This window comes from Nymphalis io, chromosome 2 (assembly GCF_905147045.1).
Source record: "Nymphalis io chromosome 2, ilAglIoxx1.1, whole genome shotgun sequence".
NCBI lineage: Eukaryota > Metazoa > Arthropoda > Insecta > Lepidoptera > Nymphalidae > Nymphalis > Nymphalis io.
In genome coordinates, this window is record NC_065889.1 from 1,799,686 (window position 1) to 1,826,130 (window position 26,445).

Sequence of the window (26,445 nt, forward strand, 5' to 3'; positions counted from 1 at the left end):
ATATGTTTATAATTTAATTGCATCTGAAAAACCATCTGCACAAATATCGAGCTATACTCCAATCAGGTGTGCACAAACCTTTCCGAATGCTGGCATCTTTGCAGGAGACCATCTCCACGTCGCACAGCTTCCCAGACCAGCCGGGCGCGCACGTGCACGTGTACTGCGGGCCCTTCTGCGAGCATGTCGCACCGTTTTCGCACGGGTTGTTCTCGCACCTGCGAAAAGTTTATTATAATATTATATTGAGGCGACCGGAAATTATATTTTTTAACCTTTAAAAATTCATTTCATTATAACGTTTTTTAGAATTTTCTTAGCTGTTTTAGTTCGAATATGATTAAATTTTATTTTTTTATTTTAATAATAACACTGCCTGTGTTATATAATGAGTAACTAACCATTCCACGAAGGCTTCACAGTGCTTGCCGGTGTAGCCGTATGGACAGTGGCAAGTGTAAAAAGTCACGTGGTCGTGACAAGTCGCTCCATTGTCGCAAGGTGAACTGTCACACATATTTATACGGAACTGACAGTTTGAACCCGTGTACCTGAAAATAAATAATTTATACATTTTTGTTTGGTCGATATTAGCAATTTGGTCGACATTTAGTAATAAAACGTTTTGTTCATGGAAGTTGAATACAGTTTAAAAAAAATATTTGTATAAAACATTATTAAAAACGCAAATACCGTTTTTATGACGCAATTATAGACTTTTATATTTAAGGTATTATTATAATTTATACATGAAACGTACGCCCGTACAAATAAACGTTATACAGTTGCAAGGTTCGTCTTCTTCATTCGTACATCAAATTATTTACGATAGAAAGAGATAAATCGGTGTTTACCAATACACCCGATATTCAACGTTCTAAGGCAAAATAAAACCAACTTACCCGGGAGGACATGAACAGTTGTAAGAGTTGATGCCGTCTATACAGGTGCCACCGTTCATGCAACTTGACTCCGTGCAGTCTTCGTCGTTGGTCTGACAGTTGATCCCAGAAAAGCCGAGTGGACACGTGCACGTGTAGGATGCCACATACTGGGATCGACAAAAAGGAGTATTAGAGATTTGTATGTATTTGATAAAACTATTACAACAGTTTAACATTATATAACAATAGGACTGAAAATTATCTTCAACGGGAACTAACCTGATTACAAGTAGCGCCGTTCATACACGGTCGCGACTGACACTCGTCTATGTCCACCTCGCAATGCTTGCCCGCGAAGCCGCTTGCGCACACGCAGTTGTAGTCGCCGATACTGTCCAGACACGTCGCACCGTTTTGACACGGGACTGAAACGGAACGCACCCATTAGAGCCGGAAGACACGTCGATCGAAACGTTTTAGCGTAGCGTAGCAAACGTAGCCGGCACTCACAGGAGGCGCAGTCGTCGGTGTTGACGGCGCAGTCCTTGCCCTCGTAGCCGCGCGCGCACAGGCACGCGTACGAGCCCTCCGTGTTGATGCACGTGGCGTCGTTGTGGCACGGCGCCGTCACGCCGCACTCGTCCACGTCGCGCTCGCACAGCGCGCCCGCCCAGCCCACCGCGCACGCGCACGTGAACTCCGCGTACGACGCCTCCGCCGTGCAGCGCCCGCCGTGCCGGCACCTGCACGCACACCTCGTATCACGAACGCGCTCGACGAACCCGCCAGCTCCGCGCGCAGTCGTTCGGGAGTCAAAGGCGTACTCACTGGTTGGGCAGGCAGGGGTCGAGCGTGTTCTCGCAGTTCCGGCCGGAGTGTGGGGGGGCGCACACGCAGCGGTACCCGTTGACGAGGTCGATGCACGAGCCGCCGTGCAGGCACGGGTTGCCCGCGCAGTCGTCGATGTTCGTCTCGCAGTTCACGCCTAAAACATTACTCTCGGGTTCAATACGAGTATCTTAAAGAAATATAAAATTATAGAGTATAACACTTTACTGACCAGTGAAGCCGAGTACACAGTCACACTTGTACGCGTTGAGCCGGTCGTGACACGTGCCGCCATGTTGGCACGGATTGGAGCTGCACTCGTCGATATCCCGCTCACAACGTTGACCTGAATATAACAAATAAACCAAATAAAATTTAGACATTGCACATCGATTGTCTTTCTTAAAATCTAAGAAGTTTTCTTTAAAATAATTTGTAAACGACATTATTATTATTATTCAGTAAATTGCCTAATAACTGGGTAACATTTTCTTGTGATACAGAAGAATATTAACGTTGGTGTGTAAATTTTAAGATGGATAAAAATAAACCACTGTGGATAAAATTATACAATCGGAATCACGATCAAGAGGGGAAATGCTTTACTTTGGAATAAGTATAATTTACGTGTTCGTTAAGTATGTTGGTATACGTTTATGGAAATGGCGACGTTAGCAATTAGATTACATTCATCTAATTACATTATATTTTTTTATCTTTATAATACATTTTGTATGTCATGTAACATACCTCCGTAACCCGGTAAGCAGTGGCAGATGAACTGGTTGACTCCATCTTCGCATGTTCCTCCATTAATACAGGGGTTCGATGCGCACTCGTTCACATCCGATAGACATCTGTAATATTAAAAACTTGTGACTATTCGTTTATTTACTAAATAAAATTAATAAGCACATGCTCTTTGTACAAACAAGAAACATAAATGTTCCTCTTATTGGACAAACATTGGAAGTTAGTGTCGCATTTTTTAACACTAATATTGGCTACATTATAGCCACAACACCAACAACGCTTTAATATAGTTGTTAAGCACTATTAATAAGGGTTATTGAAGTACAAAAAGATAGGCCAAACTGATACTTTAATGATTTGTGATCATTGCCTATCTATTCCATATCTACCTAAATTTCTATGTCTTTTAATCCTGTAATTACAATTGTTCCGCCATAATATAGTGTTATAACGGGCACAAACATTGTTGGTTGGCCCACGTAGAGTACCTAATAAGATAACCTAAGCACAAATAAAAAGTTTAACATTGAAGAAAACATTAAGGAACCACCACACTAGCAGATCACGTACCTAGCGTCGTAGTATCCTCTCGGACATTCGCATCGGAAGCCGTTGATGCGGTCGATGCATTTCCCGCCGTTGGCGCAAGGGTTGGACAAACATTCGTTGATGTTGGTCTCGCAGTGTTGGCCGGTGAAGCCGGGGATGCACTCGCAGGTGTACCTAAGGCACGTTTGAGTTATACAGTGCCTATAGATTGGATCCGAGCATGCGATTATGCAGTTTGTGGAGGACACGAAGAACGGATTGGATCAAATTTACCATGCGCTTTAAAATAACTATAAATATCCAAATATTTTGAGTAAACACCAATTTTATTGAGTAATTTTTTAGTAAACTAAGTATTATTCCTGATGAATAAAAACCTGACAAATACATTGTCTTATTGACTAATATTAAATCCAAAGAAGATATTACTCAAGCGTAAAACCACACTAGGACTCTAAAGCAACCGTCGTAACGACTGATCTAATCATTGATACAATTTGATAAAGCAAAAACATGCTGTAATACAAAAGCACTTACTCGAAGTAATTGTTGCTGCGTGTGAAAGAGAAAAGGATAGGTATTAAAAGAAGAGGAAAAAAACATGAAATCCGTGAAAATAAGAACTATGAAACATTTGATCCTTCTAAATAAACCCATATTAGTGCAATAAGATCCCAAATATTAAGTAAAAGATTTAAATAGATTTCGACTTACCTATTAATGCCATCGATACACGTGGCGCCGTTCCGACAAGGGTTGGAGTAACATTCATTGACATTGATTTCACAGTTCCGACCGGATGTTCCTGGTTTGCAACGGCACTGATATCCGTCGATTAAGTCCTCGCAATGACCTGAAGAACGAACATCGTTAACATTAGCAATTTATATTTTTCGTAACCAAAGGATATTAATGCTACAGTGACATAAATAGTATCGTCGTATGTAAAGGTGTCCTGTTTTATTTTATTTATTATACAAGAAACCGGAAATAACCGGATTACGGGAATGTATATAATATATAACAAATAGGTTAAGATAATATATTAGCTTAAGTAAGACAAAGTTTTGCGCAGTTACTACAGTAACAGTATTGTATTAGTAGCTGATGCTACTGTTCAAGTCTAAAGCCGACCCAACACAGTTGTCACACTTGAACAATATTGGTTCCGATAAATTAGTTTCGTAATGACACATCACCAACCTCCGAACTGGCAAGGATTGGACTCGCACTCGTTGATCTGCGTCTGACACACGCGGCCCGTGTATCCTGGGTGACAGTTGCAAGTGAAGCTATTGTCCCCATCAATGCATTCCCCTCTATGGCACGGAGCGGATAGACAGTCGTTGATGTTGGTCTCGCATGACATTCCTGTGAAGTATCGATAATTGTGATTAATCCACGAAGTACAAGAATATATAGATGCATAGTTTCCGCCCTAGTGTTTAAAGGGAGGGTGCAGGTATTAGGTAAAAAAGTATGCCTATATCCTACCTTGAAGTTCAATCTTGCTTCATACAGAATTTCATCAAAATTGGTACAGTGGTTTCGCCGTGAAAGAGGAACAGACAGATACAGTTACCGTCGCTTTTACAATGCTTGTATAAATAAAAAAAGCCTGTAGTTCGTGGTTGTTGATTTTCATACATAAATTAAACTGGACATGAAAATTATATGTATGTATGATTGATCAACTACTGAATGTCTTTCCCATTATTCTCAGTAGAATTTACTTGCCGAACGGGAAAGGGACGTTGGTGGTAGTAGAAACAATAGTGCGTACAATTTTTGGTACGTTGCTTCAAACTTGGATCAAACTTCCGAACGGGTGGTAGTTAGTGGTAGTAGAAACAATAGTGCGTATAATTTTTGGTACCTTGCCTCAAACATTGGATCAAACTCACCATTATAACCAGGTGGGCATTCACAAGTGTATCCAGCGATGGAATCATGACACGTGCCTCCGTTTCTACAAGGACTTGAAGCGCAGTCATCGATGTTCACCTGACAGCGAGCACCAGTGAAACTGCAAAGGAAAATTAACAAATAGTCACTGATTTTATGTAACAATGAAACATTTTTGGCTACTCTTAATAGAATTTATTTTAAATAAATCCATTTTTAATAACATTGTAGTAGTTAAATATATTTCTTAAATTGTCATCTAATACAATTAAGCGAAATATACAAGTATTTTCGGTATTATTATTTGGACTATTTTGCATCCATGAGAACGTTGTACATGATGTAGGATGTATACCTGCAGAATTGACAAAAGACGTAAACTCCTTCTGATCTATATATATAAACGAAATATCATTCATTACGAGATTTCGTAAAATATTCACCCGATTGACTTGAAATTTGTCACAGTTATTCCTTCCCCGACGTAAACGCTCAAATTACATTTTTCCTCTAGCAATTAGACATACTTTAGAAGTTCATTTTTCGGAAAAATTAAATAAATATGTTAATTATCATATCATAAATAATAGAAGATGAAAATACATTGTCGACTGTTATATAAACTCACCCAATGACGCAAGTACACCTGAATGCGTTTATCATGTCGTGGCACACGCCGCCATTCAAGCACGGGTTGTTCGCGCACTCGTCTATTTCCACTTCGCATTGTGTTCCCGTGAAGCCTGAAAGAGATTTATTGTTATAGAAAAAATAAATTCTTTTGTACGTCTGTTTTAGTCAATATAACTTATAAAGTGTAGTTTTGATTTAGAACGCTATAAAAATGAATTGATATATCGTATAATTTACGCTGTTAAGTCACTTGGACCGTTAGCTAATTGGTTTTTTAGACTTGACGGCAGACAGTTGCGGGATTTTATTTATTTATTTCAATTACAAGTAAAATAAATTGATTAGATTAACAATAAATTAATTTAATGGCATTTCCAATCTATTATATCTAGTAAAGAATCTCGGTTTCGTTGTCACTAGTTTTATAAGTTTAAGTTATTTTCCATATTATGTAAAATTTATATTAAATGTATACATAAGTATTGATAAAGATTTATTTTTTTAAAAGGTAACCTAATAATGAGTCAGTAATATGTCAAAATAAAACGAAATCTTGACTTAGTTAAAACATCATTAGACTCGTAAAACTTAATAAGTAATGGACGAAACGAAGTTAGTTTTCAAGGGAATAGCGTACTGGCATGTTAATTACTGGGACAATGTTTAATTAAAATGTCAGTGTGAATGTAAGGACGCTGGACGAATCGAAATGTATGACACATATGTTTAAAACGAGGCGACTTTCTTGAACGGAATTGTGCAAGCTGAAGTATTCACTAACGGTTACAATGAAGACGTAAAACTTAACTTAGTGTTGTGTTTAAATCACGTTTAATGCTTAAAGTAACAACAAGCTAATGTCGCATTTGAGGAAAAGGTTTTGGACTTTATTCTATCACGTAGCTTAGTATTAGTTGCTGGATTTTTAATAAATATATACGCGAACGGACTATGGGCCACCCGACATAGACAAATAGACATTGACGATCGCCGATGTGGCACCAAACTAGAGAACTAAGATGTTATGTCCCTTGTGCCTGTCGTTACACTGATTCACTAGCAAAACAGCAATCGCTGTTAGCGGTAGAATATCTGATGAGTGGTTGGTACCTACCCAGGCGGGCTTGCACAAAGCCCCATCACAAAGTAAAATCAATAGTAATACGTGGAAATCCTTATATTTATGTCACAATACCTATAAAATATGCAATACAGATAAGAAGAACGTTGCATTATTTAAATTATTGTTTATCTAATTCAATCACAATTTATGTATTTGCAAATAAATAATTCTCAAATTATATAGATCGTATTACGACAAGCGACATGAAATCAAATCAACTATTCCCCAACCTTAGCAAACTTTTAAGCCCCATTATACTTCACGGTACAATTGAGTACCAATTTTTCAGAGTAATAAAATATTATGCAAGCATTTGTATAGCTGACATGCCCTATTGAGCCTTTATCGTATCTACCAAAATGGTAGTTATGGAGGGGAGGCCACGCCCAATGCGCGAGCGCATGTCGCGGGTCGACGGATGGTGTAAATGATAATCGCAAAATATAACATTAGTTTTTTAAATATACGTAAATAATAAATTTGAAAACAACTACAATGTGTTATATATTGTAAAATAAAATTTGTTGTGTTGCGTGAAAGGTTATTATTGATAAGTAGTACAGCAAAGTTTTCATGTTTTGAATAACAACAGAATCGAATAAATAATAAATTAAACAAAATGTCAGCCACACAATATTGGGTTTTTATTAATGTTATACTTTTAATGAAAACATCGCGATGACATTTGCATATGTCAGATGTAAATATGCCACATGTACATACACATATCCAAACAACATGCATTGTAGAATAAACTTAAAATATTCTTCACAAATCGTCTTAGTCGGTGGCTGAGATAATCGTTTTTTATACGATCAATAGGTATAAGGACATAACAAATATATATAAAACCTATTAAATATCGGTCGGAGCGAACAAAATCATGCCGGGACCGTTTCTTTATTCGCTGTCACATTATCTTTGTACCACGAGCCATCGTCACGATTTCGGATCACAAGCCACAATAAGAATGTCCGAAGCGGGCGCAAGCTAATGCCGGTTTTATGCGCATATTTGAATGTTTAATGCACACTTCACATATAAACATAGTATTGACCAGCTGCTTTTCGGGAATTATACGTTAAAAAGGTCGCGAATAAAATAAAAAAAGTTTGAATACTAAAAAGGTTTTATATAAGTAAAGGCAAGCAGCTTGTTTCTTAGGTATTATGCGTATAATATATTTGTTGTATATTGATATTGGTGAGATATATAAGTGATATTAGACTATAGAAACGACAAAAAAAGTTAATTTGAAAATAAAAACTCTGTCTATTTAAATTTTATTTTTTGACGTGGTTGGTAGGAACTTGCCTTTCACGCCGAAGGTTGTGGGTTCAATTTCCACCCAAGACAGACATTTGTGTGCATGAACATGTCTGTTTGTCCTGAGTCTAGGTGTAATTGTCTTTACAAGTATATATTTACAAAATAAAAATAGTATATGTAATATTTATATACTTGTCTTGTTTCCATAGTACAAGCCCTGCTTAGTTTGGGATCAGATGGCCGTGTGTGAATAATGTCCTAAGACATTATTATTATTTATTTGTAAAATATCATTAAAATGCGTATAATGAGTTACAACGAAGTATAGATTATGGGTATACATAAATTTATTTTTAAAATATTATACGTTTTGAATTTATTTTGTGTGTACCTTGTTTGACAAGAATTTATTCCTACTAACTAAATAAAAGATACAATATTCCGTAGTCTTTCAAACATTGAAGAATTGTCAATTCCTGTGTTCACACGCCGCAAACACAGCACACACAATTTCAATAGGAAGACATAACGTACGATAAGAGACACGATAAATAGCAGTTGTCTTTAAAAATTAAAAACTCTTAAATTTGATAATGCTATTTTATTAGTGGTAATGGTATTTTTATTAATAATAGTTGTTATTAATTTTATTTTATATGTAGTACTTATTATGTATTTATTTTCTTTCTCTCTCTCTCTCTCTCTCTCTTTTTCTTATTTAATTTGTTTTTCTTTTTTATTTCTCTTGTGTTTTGCACCTTCTTTCTTGTAGTATTGAGTCTTTAATATAATATGTATCAATTTATTATTGGAAATTATTGTTGGTTAATGTTTATTAATTATTTCACTTAATATGATTTCCAAATAAATAAATATATAAAACTAAGAAATATATAAACTATCATTACATTTAATATGTGTTTTTAATTACATATTAAAAATGTTTCAACAAACTAGCGTGTAATAAACAACTAACGGTTGCATCTTCATAAAAACCGAGTGCAAAGGCCCGCGGGACATGTTTTATTCTATAAAAAAATATAATGTCATACCAAGTGCTGCGTTTGCCCTTATTAGTCCACTTGCCAGACAAGTCTGGAATCACTCATGCGTGAGATAAGTGACATTACACAACTGCATATAATAGCGACCACATCTCTATAACCTTGTTACCATAAACAACCTTCTCAATTTAGTAGGGTTATACAGCACTTGAAGTTGCGTGTTATACGCCCGAATTGAAAAGTAAGACGTATGTTCTACGGAGTTAGTTATGAAGGTGTATTTAAGTTGATAGTATTATATGACATGGGGGACGGTTCCAACGAGTGGTTCCATCCGCATCATTGCATCGCTGACATGTTTTGTGTACTTGACAATGTGCTCAGGGCACGTTGGCTATACATATACTTCATTACCTTTAAAATTTATTATACAAATTTTGGTTCTCATGTTATCTGAATGTAAATAATTATATAAAATTTCGCCTAAATGTAATAATTGTCTCGGAAACAATAAAAATATTATTTATTAATAATATGTAGCTATGTAATAGAATCTACAATTAGCAATGTGCGCAAATAGTTCTTATTGCATTTTAATAAAGTTTATATTAAGCGTTAAATTAACGTTGCGCGGGCGCAAGCTTCCGCGTACTGACTCCGGTGCTCACATCGTCATGGGAACCGACGCTCGGTTAAGGATGACGATTGAGCAAAAAATATAATCGTCGTGTATATTAATTTTGTTACTTCACGCAATAAATAATTTTACCTTTGTAATTAAAATCTTTAAAAAAAATACCTCTATCTATTATCCAAGGGACTCGACAAGACAATTTAATGTTATGGCGTTAGATAGATAAAATTTACTAATTTAAAATGGAAATTTTTGATATCGAATGCGTTTAATCTTTCTTTTTTAATGTATATTTATTGCTGTTTTAGTTTGTATGATAGTCGCAAAATAACCGTCAATTGAGGGATAAATTGAGTAGATAATTTTAGGAAAATATATAAAAACTTTAATAGTTAACAAAATATACATGCTTAGCACGACACTTAAAATTATATATATATTCTTAATGTTTTAACTAAGATGTACGGTTCGGTTTGTTTAAAAAAAATGACGAACGATAATTTAAAAAAAACATCAGAAGCTATTCAAGTAACATGTTATTCTGCAATCATAATAACGTTTTATAAGACAATCTTTTAAAAACACACAATACGCATATGTTTTACTTTGTAGTGTACCAACGCAGTCATTAGATTATTGGTCTTTTTTTATAAAATAGTAACACGAATGGTCCCCAACGCCCGTAAACATTGGCAATGTTAGTAATGTTAACCATCGCTTACATCGCCAATGCGCCACCAACCTTGGGAACTAAGATGTTATGTCCCTTGTGCCTGTAATTACATTAGCTTACTCACCCTTCAAACCGGAACACAACAATACCAAGTACTGCTGTTTTGCAGTAAAATATCTGATGAGTGGGTGGTATCTACCCAGGCGAGCTTGCACAAAGCCCTACCATCAGTAAATAATATAATTATTAAAATTGTTTATGAAACTATATTTAATGAAAAAAAAAATCGTCCAGTAATTATTTGTCAAATGAAACCAGATGTTTGTATGAAATAGAAATTTTATCATTGGTTGTTTAACAAATGAAATGACCACGGGATTTAAAAAAATAATATAAATGTTTGTTTCACGTTTTCCTGTATCACCAACCCTGGTGCACTTTTCACAATTCATCTCTATCCAGATAATGATTATCATCATGCTGTCAACCGAGGAACAAATTGTAACATTCGAGATCCTCCTTCTTTACCGTTACTTTACAAATCGAGGTATAATACAATAGATACAAAGCCACAGCTTTAACATAAAAAAATAGAATAAAATCAAAGTGTATAATTTATAACTCAAATATAATGAAAATAAATTAAATAATTACTCGGTATTTAATATACTGGTATGCTAATAATAATATAAAACACGTCATTTATAATAAAGGCGCCTCCCATGACTTAGTTTTTTATATTATCAGTTCTCATTTCGCTTAACTGACCATAATTAAAAAATATCTTTTACCGACATAGACAATACTTCATCACCTTATACAGATGATTTAAGCACTATGGTTTATCAATAAACGAATAAGCGTATTTTCAAATCGATTTAAATGTTATATCAGTTAGATGATTTCTGGAACTTTGATAACGCATTTCAACAAAACACACGTGGTTGTGCGCTCGTTCTATTCAAGTCAGTTACGAAGTTGATTACGAGTATATGAAAATGTATAGTTTATAAGGATTATACAACACATTCATGTATCATATTACGCGCGCTTTCGCATTGCGTCTGTCACATTGGATAGAATAAATAAAATAGCAAGTCGTTTGTTCAATTTAGGCTTTAACTTTTAAAATGAATAATGCTATAATTGCGAGTTTTCGTCAAGATAGAAAGTATCTTATTTTAAGTCTTTAAAAGACTACTTACCAGGCATGCAAACGCATCTGAAGGTGCCGGGGTCGTCGAGGCACGAGCCATCATTCCTGCAGGGATGACTCTCGCATTCGTTGACGTTGGTCTCACAACGGGGGCCCGTGAAGCCGACAGAACAGTTGCAGGCGAAGGAGCCGGGCGTGTTCACACAGATGCCATCGTGCTCGCAGGGTGATCCTGTACAAATAGCCATTACCATATTATAATATATTGAATTGCATGTCTATTGCCAAATATTAATTAGTTTTAAATGGAAACTTAATTGGTTTATAAGTAAGTAACAGCCTGTAAATGTCCCTCTGCTGGGCTACATGCAGGTTTTCTCTCGATGTTTTCGTTCACCGTCAAGCACGAGATAGACACAAATTAAGCACATGAAAATTCAGTGGTGCTTGCCCGGGTTTGAACCCACGATCATCGGTTAAGATTCACGCGTTCTAACTACTAATAAAAATAAAATAAAATAAAAATATTATGAAATACGTGTTGATTTATAAAACAATGATACAAAACACAAAAAATATGATTTACTGTTTTAAAAATAATCATAAAATTACAAGCGGATCGCGTTGGATTTTTGGTAAGTCATTGGTAAGCATATTTTTCAAAGTAATTTAATAAGTGCGGTAAAAGAATATGACTGTCTTTTATACAAACCTTGTTCACACTCGTCGATATCTTCGGAACAGTCCAAACCCTTATACCCTGAAGCGCATGAACAAGTGTAAGATCCATTGATGGGACTCGTGTCACAAATGGCGTCTGCATGGCAAGGGTTTGAAGTACACGCGTCGTCCAGATGACAGAGAAGACCTGAGAAAAGCAAAAATGTTACTCATAGTATAAAAAAATTTAGTTATTTTACTATCCAAATGTGTACAAAGAAACAGAAGACCTCAAAAGTCTTATTATTAACCTTTTTTAAAGTTATATGTTCGTTGATTAGCGACTGTTTATTTATCGCTTTCTGTCATTATTGATTAGAGATTTGAAAGAAGAAGACACAGTGTTATTTAACTAATTACTCGCTATTATAAGTAAGACCGATAGATATTAGTAACGAACTTAAGTAATCGAGACACATGTATATATAAAATGACCATATTTAAATTAATTAATTTTTAATTAATTTTACTGGTGGTAGAGCAAGCTCGTCTGGGTAGGTACCACCCACTCATCAGATATTCTACCGCAAAACAGCAGTACTTGGTATTGTTGTGTTCCGGTTTGAAGGGTGAGTGAGCCAGTGTAATTACAGGCACAAGGGACAGAACATCTTAGTTCCCAAGATTGGTGGCGCATTGGTGATGTAAGCGATGGTTGACATTTCTTACAATGCCAATGTCTAAGGGCGTTTGGTGACCACTTACCATCAGGTGGCCCACATGCTCGTCCGCCTTCCTATTCTATAAAACAAAACCATGTATCAAAGACTCATTTTGTTCTATATCTTTACAAGGAAAGCAGATGAGCAAATGGTAGGTATGATCACTTGATGGTAACTAATCACCTCTTCCCAAAGACATTGGTACTATATGTAATATTAACCATTCTTTACCATCAATGCACCGCCAAATATTAGAACTACGATGTTTTTTATCTCTTGTTAAAACCTTACAAAGTATTGATGTTTCGCAGTAGAATAATAAATCAGAAAACATACCAGTTTTTCCAGGAGTACATTTGCAGTAGAACGCTCCAACACGATCGATACACGTGGCGCCGTTGAAACAAGCAGCGCCTGCGCAGTCATCGATGTTCACTGAACACTCGGGACCAGTCCAGCCGTTGACACAGATGCAAGAGAACCCGCCTACGGAGTTAGTGCAAGTTGCGCCGTTTTGACACACAAGAGGCCTGGTGATGAGGAAATATATTTGTGAGTTGACGAATTGCAAACAATCACATTTATTACATGCCTACAAATTGTATTTTAAACAAACAAAAATTAGGATAATTAAAACGCTTTTCCCGAAAATTCTCACTTAATAGCGGACATTCTTTTGCGTAATTCCAGCAGTGAAAATTCCACGGTTACTTCTAGAAATATTTTCAAAGAATGTTAACAGAACTGCTTAAAGTTAAATATACTTCAAAAACTTTAAAGACATATTTTTCTGTTTAAAAAATAAATTCCCCTATTAGTCCCCTATTTTTTCACACGTAGAGGTGATATTAAAAAAAAAAAAAAGTTCATAAATGTCAGATTTCTGAGGTACCAAACTTAAAAATAATACAACCTTTCCTTCAGTCTGTTAAAAATGTGGATATCAGTGTAATTTAGCAGAAATAAATATAAATCTATGCATTTCGTTTTTAGCATTTAACAAAAGAGGTCGAAGATAAGGTAAATCACAGTTTCACAACACAAAGACCCAAAGGCTAAGTTCGAACAGGCGTGCCGCGGGCGCGTGCGCTTGCGCATGTTATTTTTGATCTTAAAACGACCAATATTACTAGTTACATTAGAAATCGGGGCTTAAGATGAAATAAATTATTATTGCGAAAACCTAACAAGTGCATTTAAAGCAATCATTATTAGAAGTTATTATTTCTAAATTAGAATCGAAAACATGTTTTCGTTATAATACAATGATTTATAAAAACATTAGAATAAAACATTAAAACTTTTATATTTATATAATATTTTCGTTTAGATATTAGTATAAAAGAAATATGCAAAAACATAAATTCTATTTTTTTTTTAATATTCTATTGAATACCAGAATTATATTTTAATAACGTATATCGATCTACTTTACTGAAGAAATTGAAAGGAGTTTTAAATCAAATATCTAAGGCTTTTAATTTAATATTTGTATTAAAATCGAGAAGCGGTTTTCATTTTTAACTTCTCATAAATGTATTATACATTCAAATTCAATATTTATTTTTAAATTTAACGATAGCAGACTGGTAATCATTAAACGATAAGGAATCGTTTGAAACTGATCTGATCATTTTAATTAAATACAAGCTAATAAAAATACCATAAACTAAATTAATATTTAGTAAATATACCTTTGAAATGGTGTAGCCAGCAATGTTTTAAGAAATATGGCTTACATTAACGCAGATGATTTTATCATAATATCTCCATTAATAATTAAACCTTTGAACCTATTTTGGGATAACATCAAAACGTACAGGAAAACTTCCTTATTTCTAAAGAGGTAAAAAGCTTTACTGAAATTCCTATAAACTGGATATTCAAAGGACTTACAATATAGCCCAGCAGCATTGAACTCGACACGGAAGGCATTTGCGATCAAAGTCATCATAGTTAATCATCGGTTGTTTTACCCAATCGAGTTTAAAAGAGCATAAATATTAAAACTATGATCCGAACTAGAACTCTTATATGAACAGATGCACAAATCATCAGCTAAACAATTTATTTCTCTTTCATTATATTCATATATATATAACGTCTAAAATATTGATCAAGTTAAAATTATCGAACTTGATAGTATTGTGTATCATGTTGGGATATTCTTTAGAATAAGTAATTGTTGCCTAGTAAACACTTGTATATACGTAGAAGCTACATAGCATGCGCTCATCATCTATAATTATAACCGTTGGTACAGTCAAAGCTCTGTAAAATTTATTACCTCCAAGAGACTACCGGCTTCTCTGCGTGTTTGTATAATGACCGCGCCCAGGGTTTCACAAAATTGCGCTTTAAGACTTTGTCGTGATATTGCCGAAACAAAATCTGCAGTTTATTATTATTAACTCTAAAATTGGCTTCAAGTGAAAGTCAAAAAATAGCAGAAGTAACAATTATTTAACAATAATAAAATTAAAAAATATATATATAGTTTTCAATTCTAGTATCAAGGCGTAAAATTTAAATATGCAATGCTCAAGTAACCGAACGATTTATTATCTGTTACTTCGTGACACGGAACATCCATATTTCAGATCAATAAATTTTGCCAAAACGAGCACAAGAACAGCATCACAATGTCCAATAGTGCTGCCACCACATAAGGAAATAAATAAATACGAAGCGACCAATCACTCAACAACGTGTCAACCCCGAATCGAATTTACAACCAATAGAAAGTCTGTCTCGCTGGAATAACTTTAAAATGAAAAAGTTATATGCTTCTATATATTCCAGTACGGTACATCTAACTTTAGACTTCCGATGGATAAAACTATTGATTAACATGATTAATGTTTGGTAGATAAAAGTAAATTGAATACCGATGGGCTACCGCTGTCAGTAACAAATGATCACGGTGGAACACTTGTAATGGAGACGGCCTTTTACATGTCATCCACGCGTCGATAGATATATCTGTTAGTTGAAATATTTAACTTTTAAATGAATTGTGGCAATCGTGTCCCGTTTATTCTTTCTTATCTCGGAGGTTTTTAAAGTTGAAACGTTATTAGTGTGAAACTAAGTATACGAGAACGTGTCATTTTTCTTTTGTCTTCGTTCTGATATTATGAATATTTAATTTCATTTCATGTATTTGTTTCACATTTTAATTATCCTGATCAATATTAATACGTAACGAGAAAAACTTTGTACATCTCTTTAAGGATAGCGTGTGCACGGAGAAATATGAGATTTGTCATAGTTATAGTTTACGGAGAAAAAGCGCAGAGAGCTACAATTTGTACATAATAATTGTATTCAATAAAATTTTCGTATTATGAATATACTCCAATGTCAAGAAACATATTAAACTGAAAAAAAAAGGCAAATTTCAAACAAACTTTAATACCATTTATCACTTCTTATCAGGGTTATTTTTTCCTAAGAAGGTAAAAATCTTTCTAACTACTGTGTAAAAAGTATGCAAATTTTCATGGTAGCCGCAGTGGTTTTCGCTGCGCGTTGATATGTCATCCAATCGTGCTTTTATATAACGACAAATTAAGGTCAAATTTCGTCTACCCACTACTTTCTTTAATTATTTGAAATACTCTTTCATTATCGTTAACATAATCTTCAAGTCTATCTTTCATTATCATAGAACAACCAACTTTATGAATACATAGCTAAGATTTCAATTAATCCGTTAAATATTTTAATACTTTCAACAGTATTTACATTACCGGCTACTGCGTTAAGAATTGAAAGTTCTTATCTGAAAAGCGTCGGTAACCGTTTCGCTTGTTCGATAATTATCTTAGAGGGGAACCGATTCGAGTAATTAATAAATAACTTACTAACGGTTTGACGTGTCGTTCATGAATAAACATATCCACTTTCTCGGTGCCACTGGGTGATTGCGTCTTGGTTGGTACCACCCACTCATCACATATTCTACCATCAAGCAATACTTAGTATTATAGTGTTACGGTTTGAAAGGTGAGTGAGCTAGTGTAACTACATGCACAAGGGACATAACATCTTAGTTCTCAGATTGGTTAATATTTCTTGCAGTGCGAATGCAATATCTATGGGCAGGGGTGATCACCTACCATCAGGTTGCGCTGCCAATTTAATTGAAATGAAATAAAATCGTAATCGTTGTAATTGATATTTCGACTACTGAAGTAACTTTATATGTTCCTAACTTAACGTTACTTATATTCAATGTTTGTGATTTAAGTTTATTTCAAGTGTCATTAGTCCAAAGAAACTTAATATTCTTTCACGGATATAGTTTTTATTAAGGCCAGCGGCTGAAATCTATAAACTAATTACTTGATTTGAATGGTTTAACTAACCATAAAGTTACGTAACGAGTGTCAAATATAAGCCCGTGTTGTTTTAAATAAATACGAATTACTTTATTCAATTACAAGCGTTCCCTTTGAGGGGATGAATTTTAAAAATTATAATTTATTAGTTCATCCTATTTGAGTCACCGGTTTAGGCTGTATGTTGTTTGTCAGTCAGTCATTTTAAAACTAATAAATATATTATATAAATAATTATTTTAAATAGTTTCCTGAACAAATTAGAAGATATAACATTTTATTTTTAATTAATAAAGTTGATAAGACAGATAGTAATAATATATCATAATAAAAATATCCTCAACAAGATTATAGAACATTAAACAAATTTAGCTGGAGTTGATAAAACTGACTTGTGTCGCTGTTACAAAGCATTAACGGCCTTAAATATAAACGTTACTAAGCGACTCTTTGATTAAACACTGACTCTTTCTTTCAATATTGATTTGACATTCGAAAGAAGAAGACGCAGCATTGTTTCACGAATCACTCGCTAAACAAAGTTTATAAGCAAGGCCGTAAAAAGTTAACGGCATTTATATCTACCAATAAAAGCTAATATAAATAAAAAATAAAAAACCATTAAAAATTTAATTATTTCTAACATCACACAGCTAGTGGCGATCCTAATCTAACACACTTACATATTTAATATCGTATCGTAACTTTAGTAAATTCTCTTTAAAACATCTTAACACCTGAATAGATATCGAATCCAACAAAAAAGTTAAAAACATAATATTATAGAAACCCGATATTGCGCACGCATTTATCTGTTACGTTTTCCGTGCCAGCGGGCCGGATTGGATGACATTATCCCCTTTAAAACTGAACCATCTATAACCAACTCTACTTTATAATAGAGTTTAAATTAGCGTAAAAATTTACTCAAACGTAAATGCAATACAGTGAAATAAGAGCGGAAAGAAGGTAGAGTCGTTAAGCAGTTTTGACAACGTTAAACATGCCTTACTAAAACCGTAAGGTTAGATTAAAATGAATTTTATTATGTGGGTGATAAGTGTTATAATTTGTTTTAAACGATAATTCATATTTGTCTTCAAAATATTCGGCGGGCGGTCTGAGACATATCATATTTTGGTAATGTTATTAAATTAAGGAACAAAACATAAAAATACCTCCTATTAGGAATATTTATTTTCAACGTAATACTTCAAGTAACTTAATTCTGACTCTAATGATATTGACTTTAAGTTCTTTTTTGACAAGAAATTGTAATAACTTTGTAGTTGTGAATATTACCAACTGTTATTCTCACCGTAATATATTTTGGTCAGAACAACATCGCTAATTTCAAATCACAGTTTTGTTAGTACACAGGTAAAAAAGATCGTGTTATTTGGATTCATATGAGTTATTGATTATTTTACATCAATTTGTATGTTTTGGTGTTCAATTTTTAAAAAGACCAGTTCGAGGTTTTTCGAAAATCAATTTCATTTATATTATGATTAATTTTATCAACGTTGATAGAATTATCAACGTAAAATATTAGTCGCAAAGCGTTATTCAGAATAAATATTCCCTATTTATAATATATAATCACCGAATCAAGTATATTAATTCACCAGATATAACTCGTTTTAAATATATACAGAATACGTCCCTCGAAAATCACATAAGCATAACTCAACGCTAGACAAGTCGGCTGTGATTAAAACTTGATATTGGAATTATATGTGCGTTTGCCATTAATATGTAGAATTTATCTAGTGTTGTATGTGAATTGTAAAATAAACAGCCTTAGAAATGGAATGTAAGGAACGCATGGGTTGCATGAAATTCTAAAACTATTGATGTATGGCGGTAGAATCGTTAGTGAGCGGATGGTACGTACGATTGCACACATACACAGGTAGAAAAAGCTATAGTATAAAGGCACAGTGTAAGCTACAAATTACTAAAAAATATAGACCTTAGAGCATTGGGATATTTTGGGGTGGATCCAGTTAATAAATAATAAAGTAAACGTGGTTTTATTAATAATATTCTAAGGATTTTTGTCCACAATCTCATACCACCATAATACGACGTTACTTAATAGCAATTACTTCTTGCAAATGTTTTTGTACAATAAATAAGACAATTGAATTGTCATACTTTGGTGTCTGTGAACAATTTTTCGGCGTACACGCAAAGGTACCGAATAAAACTTTAGTTTTAGACCAAAACTGTTCTTATTCCATTGTCATAAGAATGAAGATTCTTCTTCATAGTTTCGTAATAACTTCCAATTATTATTGTAACGGCTATTGTTACCTTAAATTGAATTTCGTTTCGCAGTATCGACAATAAAACCATTCGAAATTGACCCTTAATGCAACGTGATACAGGTTTATTGAATAACAATTGGCATTGGCAGGTGTGACTTGGGACGCTATTTTGTGGATGATAGCTTGTATTAAGTTATTTGTTAAATGAAATGAAAGTTTAAAAACTTTATTCGTTTAGGTTGAAGAGTCTATTTTAATTATTATCTAATAAAAAAATACGTAAATTATTCAATAGCCTGTTAATACTCCCTGCTTGGCAAAAGAATCATCTCGATTAAGGAGGCTTGGAGCGCCTCCCACCACGCTGCTTCAATGACAAAATATTTATTGCGTTTATAACTTTGGATTATTACCATTAACGTAGAATAGAAAACGCGGTATCCGTATGGAATTATAGTTTACAAAAATATTTTGAAGCAGCATTGTGAAGCATACCGTGTTATAGATTGTGACATGACTTACCTCAAAGCACATTCGTCAACATCTGTCTCGCACAAGGTTCCTGTGAACGTCGGGGGACACTCGCATGTGTAGGAGTTCAGGCCGTCGATACACGTCGCTCCATTCTGGCAGAGATGACCAGGGCAGTCGTCGATATCGATCTCGCAGTTCTGGCCTCGGTAACCTGGGAACCAAAGGAACAATTAGAATGACAGCTTTTCATACATATTACTTACACATCATTTACGAAGTACGAAACGTTCTTTTAAAAGACTAGGCAATAACTGCTCATCCTGAGAACACAGAAATGACAACCCGTACGATTACGCTTCCACACGTGTGACCCCAAACTACACAAAAAACCATTTCCTTTGGAACATAATAAATCAGCCACATATCGCTTTCTCTATACGAGTAACTAATAAGTTTTTTGGATTCCAACGAACCGCGTTTCCATTCCAGCGTACTTTACCATATTACCAATAATACTGTGTAACAAACAACCAATAGTTCGAAAATCCGATATTACGTAGATATATATAAGGTTCATCGGTTCACGGAACCCCCTTTTCTCATCGATATGAGTGACTGTTTGGTATAAATGTTATGACCATATATGCTTTGGCAGCGACACCTGTCTTCAATGTCAGCTTCTCAGAATGGTATTATTGGACATACTGATGTCTCAGCTGGATTATGACCTTGAGGGTCTTTCAACTTCGGCAATGTGAGTCATTCGCAATGATCATGTACAGATTATAATCTTTTAACTTTTATAAAGATTTTATTCACTCAATCGGTTGATAACGGATTGTAAATACCATGTACTGGGTGAAGGGTTAGTATGAGGCATATATAAAATATTATATGCAAGACACATCAAGGCACATCAGGTTTCGTCGCGATGTTTGTTATTACTGTTTGTGAGATCGAGATAAATTATAATGACAAATAAGCAATAAAAACTAAGTGATGCTCATTGGATTCACGTATTCCATCCACTCGCCTCGCTTACTAATTTTCGTGTAATCCAAGCTTGGTATACAGGCAATATACAGGTAGTTCCTTGTTCGACACAGGCAGGTTTCCTCGCCATGTTTTGTTGTTGCTTGCGATCACGAGATAAATTAAACTAAACTTAATGGTGCTTGTTGTATTTAAACCCAGGCATCTGGACCAATTCAGTGACTAGTTTATCTTATCCAGGATTCAAGGATACATATCGAAATATTTCTAGAAAATTCTAGAACGATGATAAATGATCGTTTGATGCACAAGTGAAGGCGTGTTGAAATCCATCAACACAACGGGCCATACACATACGATTAGCAACTCGCCAGCTCATTACCTTCATTAGTCCGGTCGTTCCCACGCACATGTGCGCTTATGAGAAAACATTTAAATCTACAGGCGGGAAAAAATACGTAATGTAAACATGTACGGAACATTCAATGTGTCATGTGCATGTGTTACAGTTGGTAATGGTTTCTGAATGTCACATGTTTGTTTAAAATTTAAGAGTTATAAAAGTGTTTGCGATATTTTAGGTCAGAAAATTAATATATATATTTATTATTTGTTTTATAAATATTAAAATTTATAATACGTATTATATTACGTATATTAAGACGAGGTATATGCCGAGAAATAAATTTACTAAAATACGTAAAATTAACTAGCAATAAGTTCACAAAGTTATATGATTATATTATTTTAATTAAAAAAAAAATCATAGAACAACATATATTGAATTATTTATTCTTACATAAACATTAACTATTTGACATTTCAAAAGCCTTAAATCGTCTTCGTGAATATATATTCATAAGTTATTTTATTTGTTAAAAATTATAATAAATCAATAAATTAACTTATTAATCGAAATATTATCGTATTTTTTATCTAAAGCCGGATTTCATTAAAGTTCTGCAAATAATTATATTTATTTTTTATTAAATAATTATATATAACTATATTAAAATTTTTAAAATTATTATTTTTATTAACTCGAAATGTTGATATATTTTGAAACATCTATAATTTAGGAGACATTTGATTTGTATAACGTCATGCTTAAAGACTCAATTGTATTTATTATTGTACTTCTTGTTGCTGTTGATATTATAATAAATAAATAAAATCACCTTGAGTTTGGAAATGATTTTTCTCAACATATATATAATACATAACTATATCTATCTAGATGTCTGGTAATATTCGTTGACAACAATAATCGTTCAACGTTCATTACCCTGGTGAGGGAGGGGGGAATGTTACATGAACAAAACAAACACAACACCCTGAGTACGACAAACACCCGTTTTACTTATACAAATATTTTTAGTGAGCAGGGTTCGATCTGCAACCGTTAGTGAAAAAGTAATCAATTTGGGAGCTAAGATGTTATGTTCTGTAATAACACTAGCTCACCGTCGAGATGGCCCAGTGGTAAGAACGTGTGAATCTTAACCGATGAACGTGGGTTCAAACCCGGGTAAGCACCTCTGAATTTTCATGTGGTTAATTTCTGTTTATAATTAATCTCGTGCTTTTCGGTGAAGGAAAACATCGTGAGGAATCCTGCATGTGTCTAATTTCATCGAAATTCTGCCACATGTGTATTCCACCAAACCGCATTGGAGCAGCGTGGTGGAATAAGCTGCAAACCTTCTCCTCAAAAAGGGAGAGGAAGCCATAGCCCAGCAGTGGGACATTTCTATGCTGTTACTGATACTCACCGTTCAAACCGAGACACAACAATACTAACTATAGCGGTAGAATATCTGATGAGTGGGTAGAACATACACAGAGGGGCATGTACTTGTTTGTTTGTTGTTTCATTGTGTAATTATTATCAGTGAAAACTTAGCCTAACTTACATATCATCTGTAAAAAATAAATAAATATTCAAATCAAAACATTAAAATCGGAGTTGCGGCAATACTTAACAGTATCAATGAGATACATCCCAATACTCTCATAACAGAACAAACCACACGAAATTACATAAACATTGATTACTTTAACCCGTGACTTCGAATCGAATACACAATAAAATCCAAATAACAGATATAATTTACATTATCATACAAACAATCCACGCTATAAACAACCGAATACACATATAAATACAAACGAAAATCCCGTGAAAGTATTAAGCGTTTATCGAATGAATATATTCGATAGTGTACATTATTTATGCTAAATAAACCTTTAAGTTTGGACAATACTATTAACATAAGGTGTGAGAGTGTGTTCGTTCTTCATTCCCATACATATGGATATATAATTATTACACGGAAGCTATGATAGCTATATGTCAAAATCTAGGGCTGCCAACTCGTTAAACTTGTTCTAATTGCTCGTTAGAAAATAGACGTTAATTAATTGAAAGTTACATTACTCAAAGATGTCATGATGTTAGAACATTTTTTATTGATCGAAACTAGGTCTGGTCTCATTTAACTTACGCTCTCACGGGCTGAATATACACGAAAAATGTTCGTGTTTTTTTTTTAATTGATTATCAACTAAGGCTTATTTTATACAATAACTTAAACCGTTAAGTTATTGTATAATAATTAAAGTAACAATCTCTTTTATTCTACATATATTATACAGCGAGAAACAATATTGCACAATAATAGAATTATTATAAAAATAAGTAAATATATATACATATATATATATATATATATGTATATATATATATGTATATATATATGTATATATATATATGTATATATATATATGTATATATATTTAGAATTGTTTTATATATATATATTTATATTAAATTTAATTATACGTGACAGCCCTGACCCGAATTAATTTGTTTTTCGTTTCTTAACTATCTGCGTTTAAATCACTTGCCTCTCTCGAAGTGTTTAAATTAATATTTTTAATTCATTATATATTTAACAGCTGACGTTGTTGTATCGTCTTTGTATATTTTACAATTGTAATGGCGAACGTTTCAACGGTATGGTAGCTAGTGTGCTGTAGCGCCATCTACTGGCGATTTACAACAAAATAAAAAACCGTCTTCAAAAAATAAATATATGTACGACCTGAAGAAGCTGGCGGGACTCAATAGGATGCGAAAGGCGGGGAAGAAGGAGCTTTGGCGCATTTTTTGTGGAGGTATAAGTCTAGCAGTGGATTGTGATCGGCTGTTGATTGATTGACATATATTATACATAACAGTTTCATCCCGCAAGTGAGAGGGGGGGGGGGGGTTTAAGATACCATATGTCTTTTTCCGTACGCATGATAACGGGAATGCAAAATATCACGATGATCGGTTGAGCCGTTAAATCGTAACAAACGAACACACTCACTTTCCCATTTATAATATCAGTAAGGATGCGCCAACTTTCACAGTAATCGGTCAAAAAAAATATCGAAATATATTCTCATATACGATCTCAAACAACATATACAAACATACATTTTTATATATAACATAATACAGGATACTCGATAATAGAAATAATGAACAAAACTCACACACACACCGTAACAGCCTGTGAATGTCCCACGGCTGGGCTAAAGGCCTCCTCTCCTCTTTTTGAGGAGAAGGTTTGGAGCTTATTCCACCACGCTGCTCCAATGCGGGTTGGTAGAATTCACATGTGGCAGAATTTCAGTGAAATTAGACACATGCAGGTTTCCTCACGATGTTTTCCTTCACCGTAAAGCACGAGATGAATTATAATCACAAATTAAGCACATGAAAATTCAGTGGTGCTTGCCCGGGTTTGAACCCACGATCATCGGTTAAGATTCACGCGTTCTTACCACAGGGCCATTTGGCTTCTCAAAACTTTGCTTTCGCAATCCTAAGTGCAGAGGCAACGAAACGGCTCATTAGATTCATTAGACGTGTAATCTACGAAAATTGTTATAGTTTTGTAATATTTGCAATATCAAAAAAACTTATATGGCAATATAGTCTTTCATGCATTGTGTTAAGAACAACATTTGTCTAAAGAAATTCGCGAGAAAGTGTCTCGCGCCCGCGAGGCTGCTTACGTCAGAATTTTATATAGACCGGCGCTCGCGCATCTCGACTTCATTAGTTCTAGTTACAAAAACTCATTAAAGCATAAATATAGTTTTAACTATATATATATTATATATATTATATAAAATATATACGTTTTTTGACAATTGCAATATAATATTTAATGGGATGCTTTTTTTCTGAACTTTTTACTCAATTTCTAAGCTATTTTGACAAATTAGTTTGCTGTCCGCATCTCTTTCTTAGGTATGAAATTGGAAATGACAGCGAGATTTTAGTCCTTCCAATTAATTATATATTTCTATCTTGTTAAGGGAGACCGGCAGAAGTCCTTGAACTGAATACATTAGAAACGTAAGAAATTTTCACTTACTCACTGACCCTTTTTTTTTTTTTTTTATAGAATAGGAAGGCGGACGAGCATATGGGCCACCTGATGGTAAGTGGTCACCAACGCTCTTAGACATTGGCATTGTAAGAAATGTCAACCATCGCTTACATATCCAATGCGCCACCAACCTTGGGAACTAAGATTTTATGTCCCTTGTGCCTGTAATTACACTGGCTCACTCACCCTTCAAACCGGAACACAACAATATCAAGTATTGCTGTTTTGCGGTAGAATATCTGATGAGTGGGTGGTACCTACCCAGACGAGCTTGCACAAAGCGCCTTTGCAAAAAACCCTTTAACCTGGAACACAAAAATCCAAAGATTCTTGAGAGTTGTATTACTACTGGTCTGGTACTGTAATGTGCACTACAGAATTGACGCAAAAAAGCTTCCTCTTTTAATGAAAATACCAAAATAATATTCCCTCCAAAATGTAATTTATCTCGCGATAAAAAATATTATATCAAAATAAAACACTCCAACATTTCATTCATTAATGACTCATCCTCGTTTCAAGAACCATAATTAATATTTTAAGTACAGTTTTAAGTTGACGATAAACATTGTAACAACCAGTTGGACACATTTACTATGTAGCTGCGTGTGTGTGCGTGTACTCGCCCGTCAACGAACGACGTCACTTCCAGTGTAACATGTGTTACTTTGACTGTGGGAAGTGAAATGGAATGATTAAATCGATCTTAAGTGAATGCTTTGCGGTTATAAAGCAGTAGACATACACGTTACCTGTGTGCAGTAGAAAACTGGTAGCGTTCTGACCGCTGCTTTACAAGTGTAACTTGCGATTACATTTATTATACATTTAAAGTCGTTACAAATATTATATTCAATAAAAAAATCTAACAGTAAATGTTTGGAGATTATTCCAACACGCTACTCCAATATCGGTTGGTGTATACACATGGGGCTGAATATCATCGGACACATGAAGTATTCCTTCACGAGATAAATTAAAAACCCAAATTAAGCACATGAAAATTTTGAACCCGCAATCTTTGGCAAAGATGTTCGAGACACTCGACGGTTTGGCTCTAAAGTTTCGAAACATTAAAATACTACACGATATCAAATATCAAACCTCATATTTACTTTTCA

At 34.2% G+C, this 26,445-nt stretch overlaps 1 protein-coding gene across 1 annotated transcript in view; it reads right to left on the bottom strand.

The window, feature by feature from the left end:
• Window positions 1–26,445, bottom strand: part of LOC126777029 (neurogenic locus Notch protein) — a 117,037-nt gene that overhangs the window by 8,169 nt on the left and 82,423 nt on the right. Inside the window, exons 5-21 of the mRNA XM_050499867.1 lie at window positions 19,932–20,094; window positions 13,130–13,323; window positions 12,124–12,279; window positions 11,461–11,643; window positions 5,548–5,662; window positions 4,919–5,040; window positions 4,218–4,385; window positions 3,729–3,867; window positions 3,036–3,188; window positions 2,463–2,569; window positions 1,945–2,058; window positions 1,713–1,869; window positions 1,395–1,627; window positions 1,164–1,309; window positions 903–1,051; window positions 402–551; window positions 79–218 (exon numbers count right to left, since the gene is read on the bottom strand). Coding sequence (XP_050355824.1) covers window positions 79–218; window positions 402–551; window positions 903–1,051; window positions 1,164–1,309; window positions 1,395–1,627; window positions 1,713–1,869; window positions 1,945–2,058; window positions 2,463–2,569; window positions 3,036–3,188; window positions 3,729–3,867; window positions 4,218–4,385; window positions 4,919–5,040; window positions 5,548–5,662; window positions 11,461–11,643; window positions 12,124–12,279; window positions 13,130–13,323; window positions 19,932–20,094 — 2,589 coding nt within the window. The remainder of the gene's footprint in view (window positions 1–78; window positions 219–401; window positions 552–902; window positions 1,052–1,163; window positions 1,310–1,394; window positions 1,628–1,712; window positions 1,870–1,944; window positions 2,059–2,462; window positions 2,570–3,035; window positions 3,189–3,728; window positions 3,868–4,217; window positions 4,386–4,918; window positions 5,041–5,547; window positions 5,663–11,460; window positions 11,644–12,123; window positions 12,280–13,129; window positions 13,324–19,931; window positions 20,095–26,445) is intronic.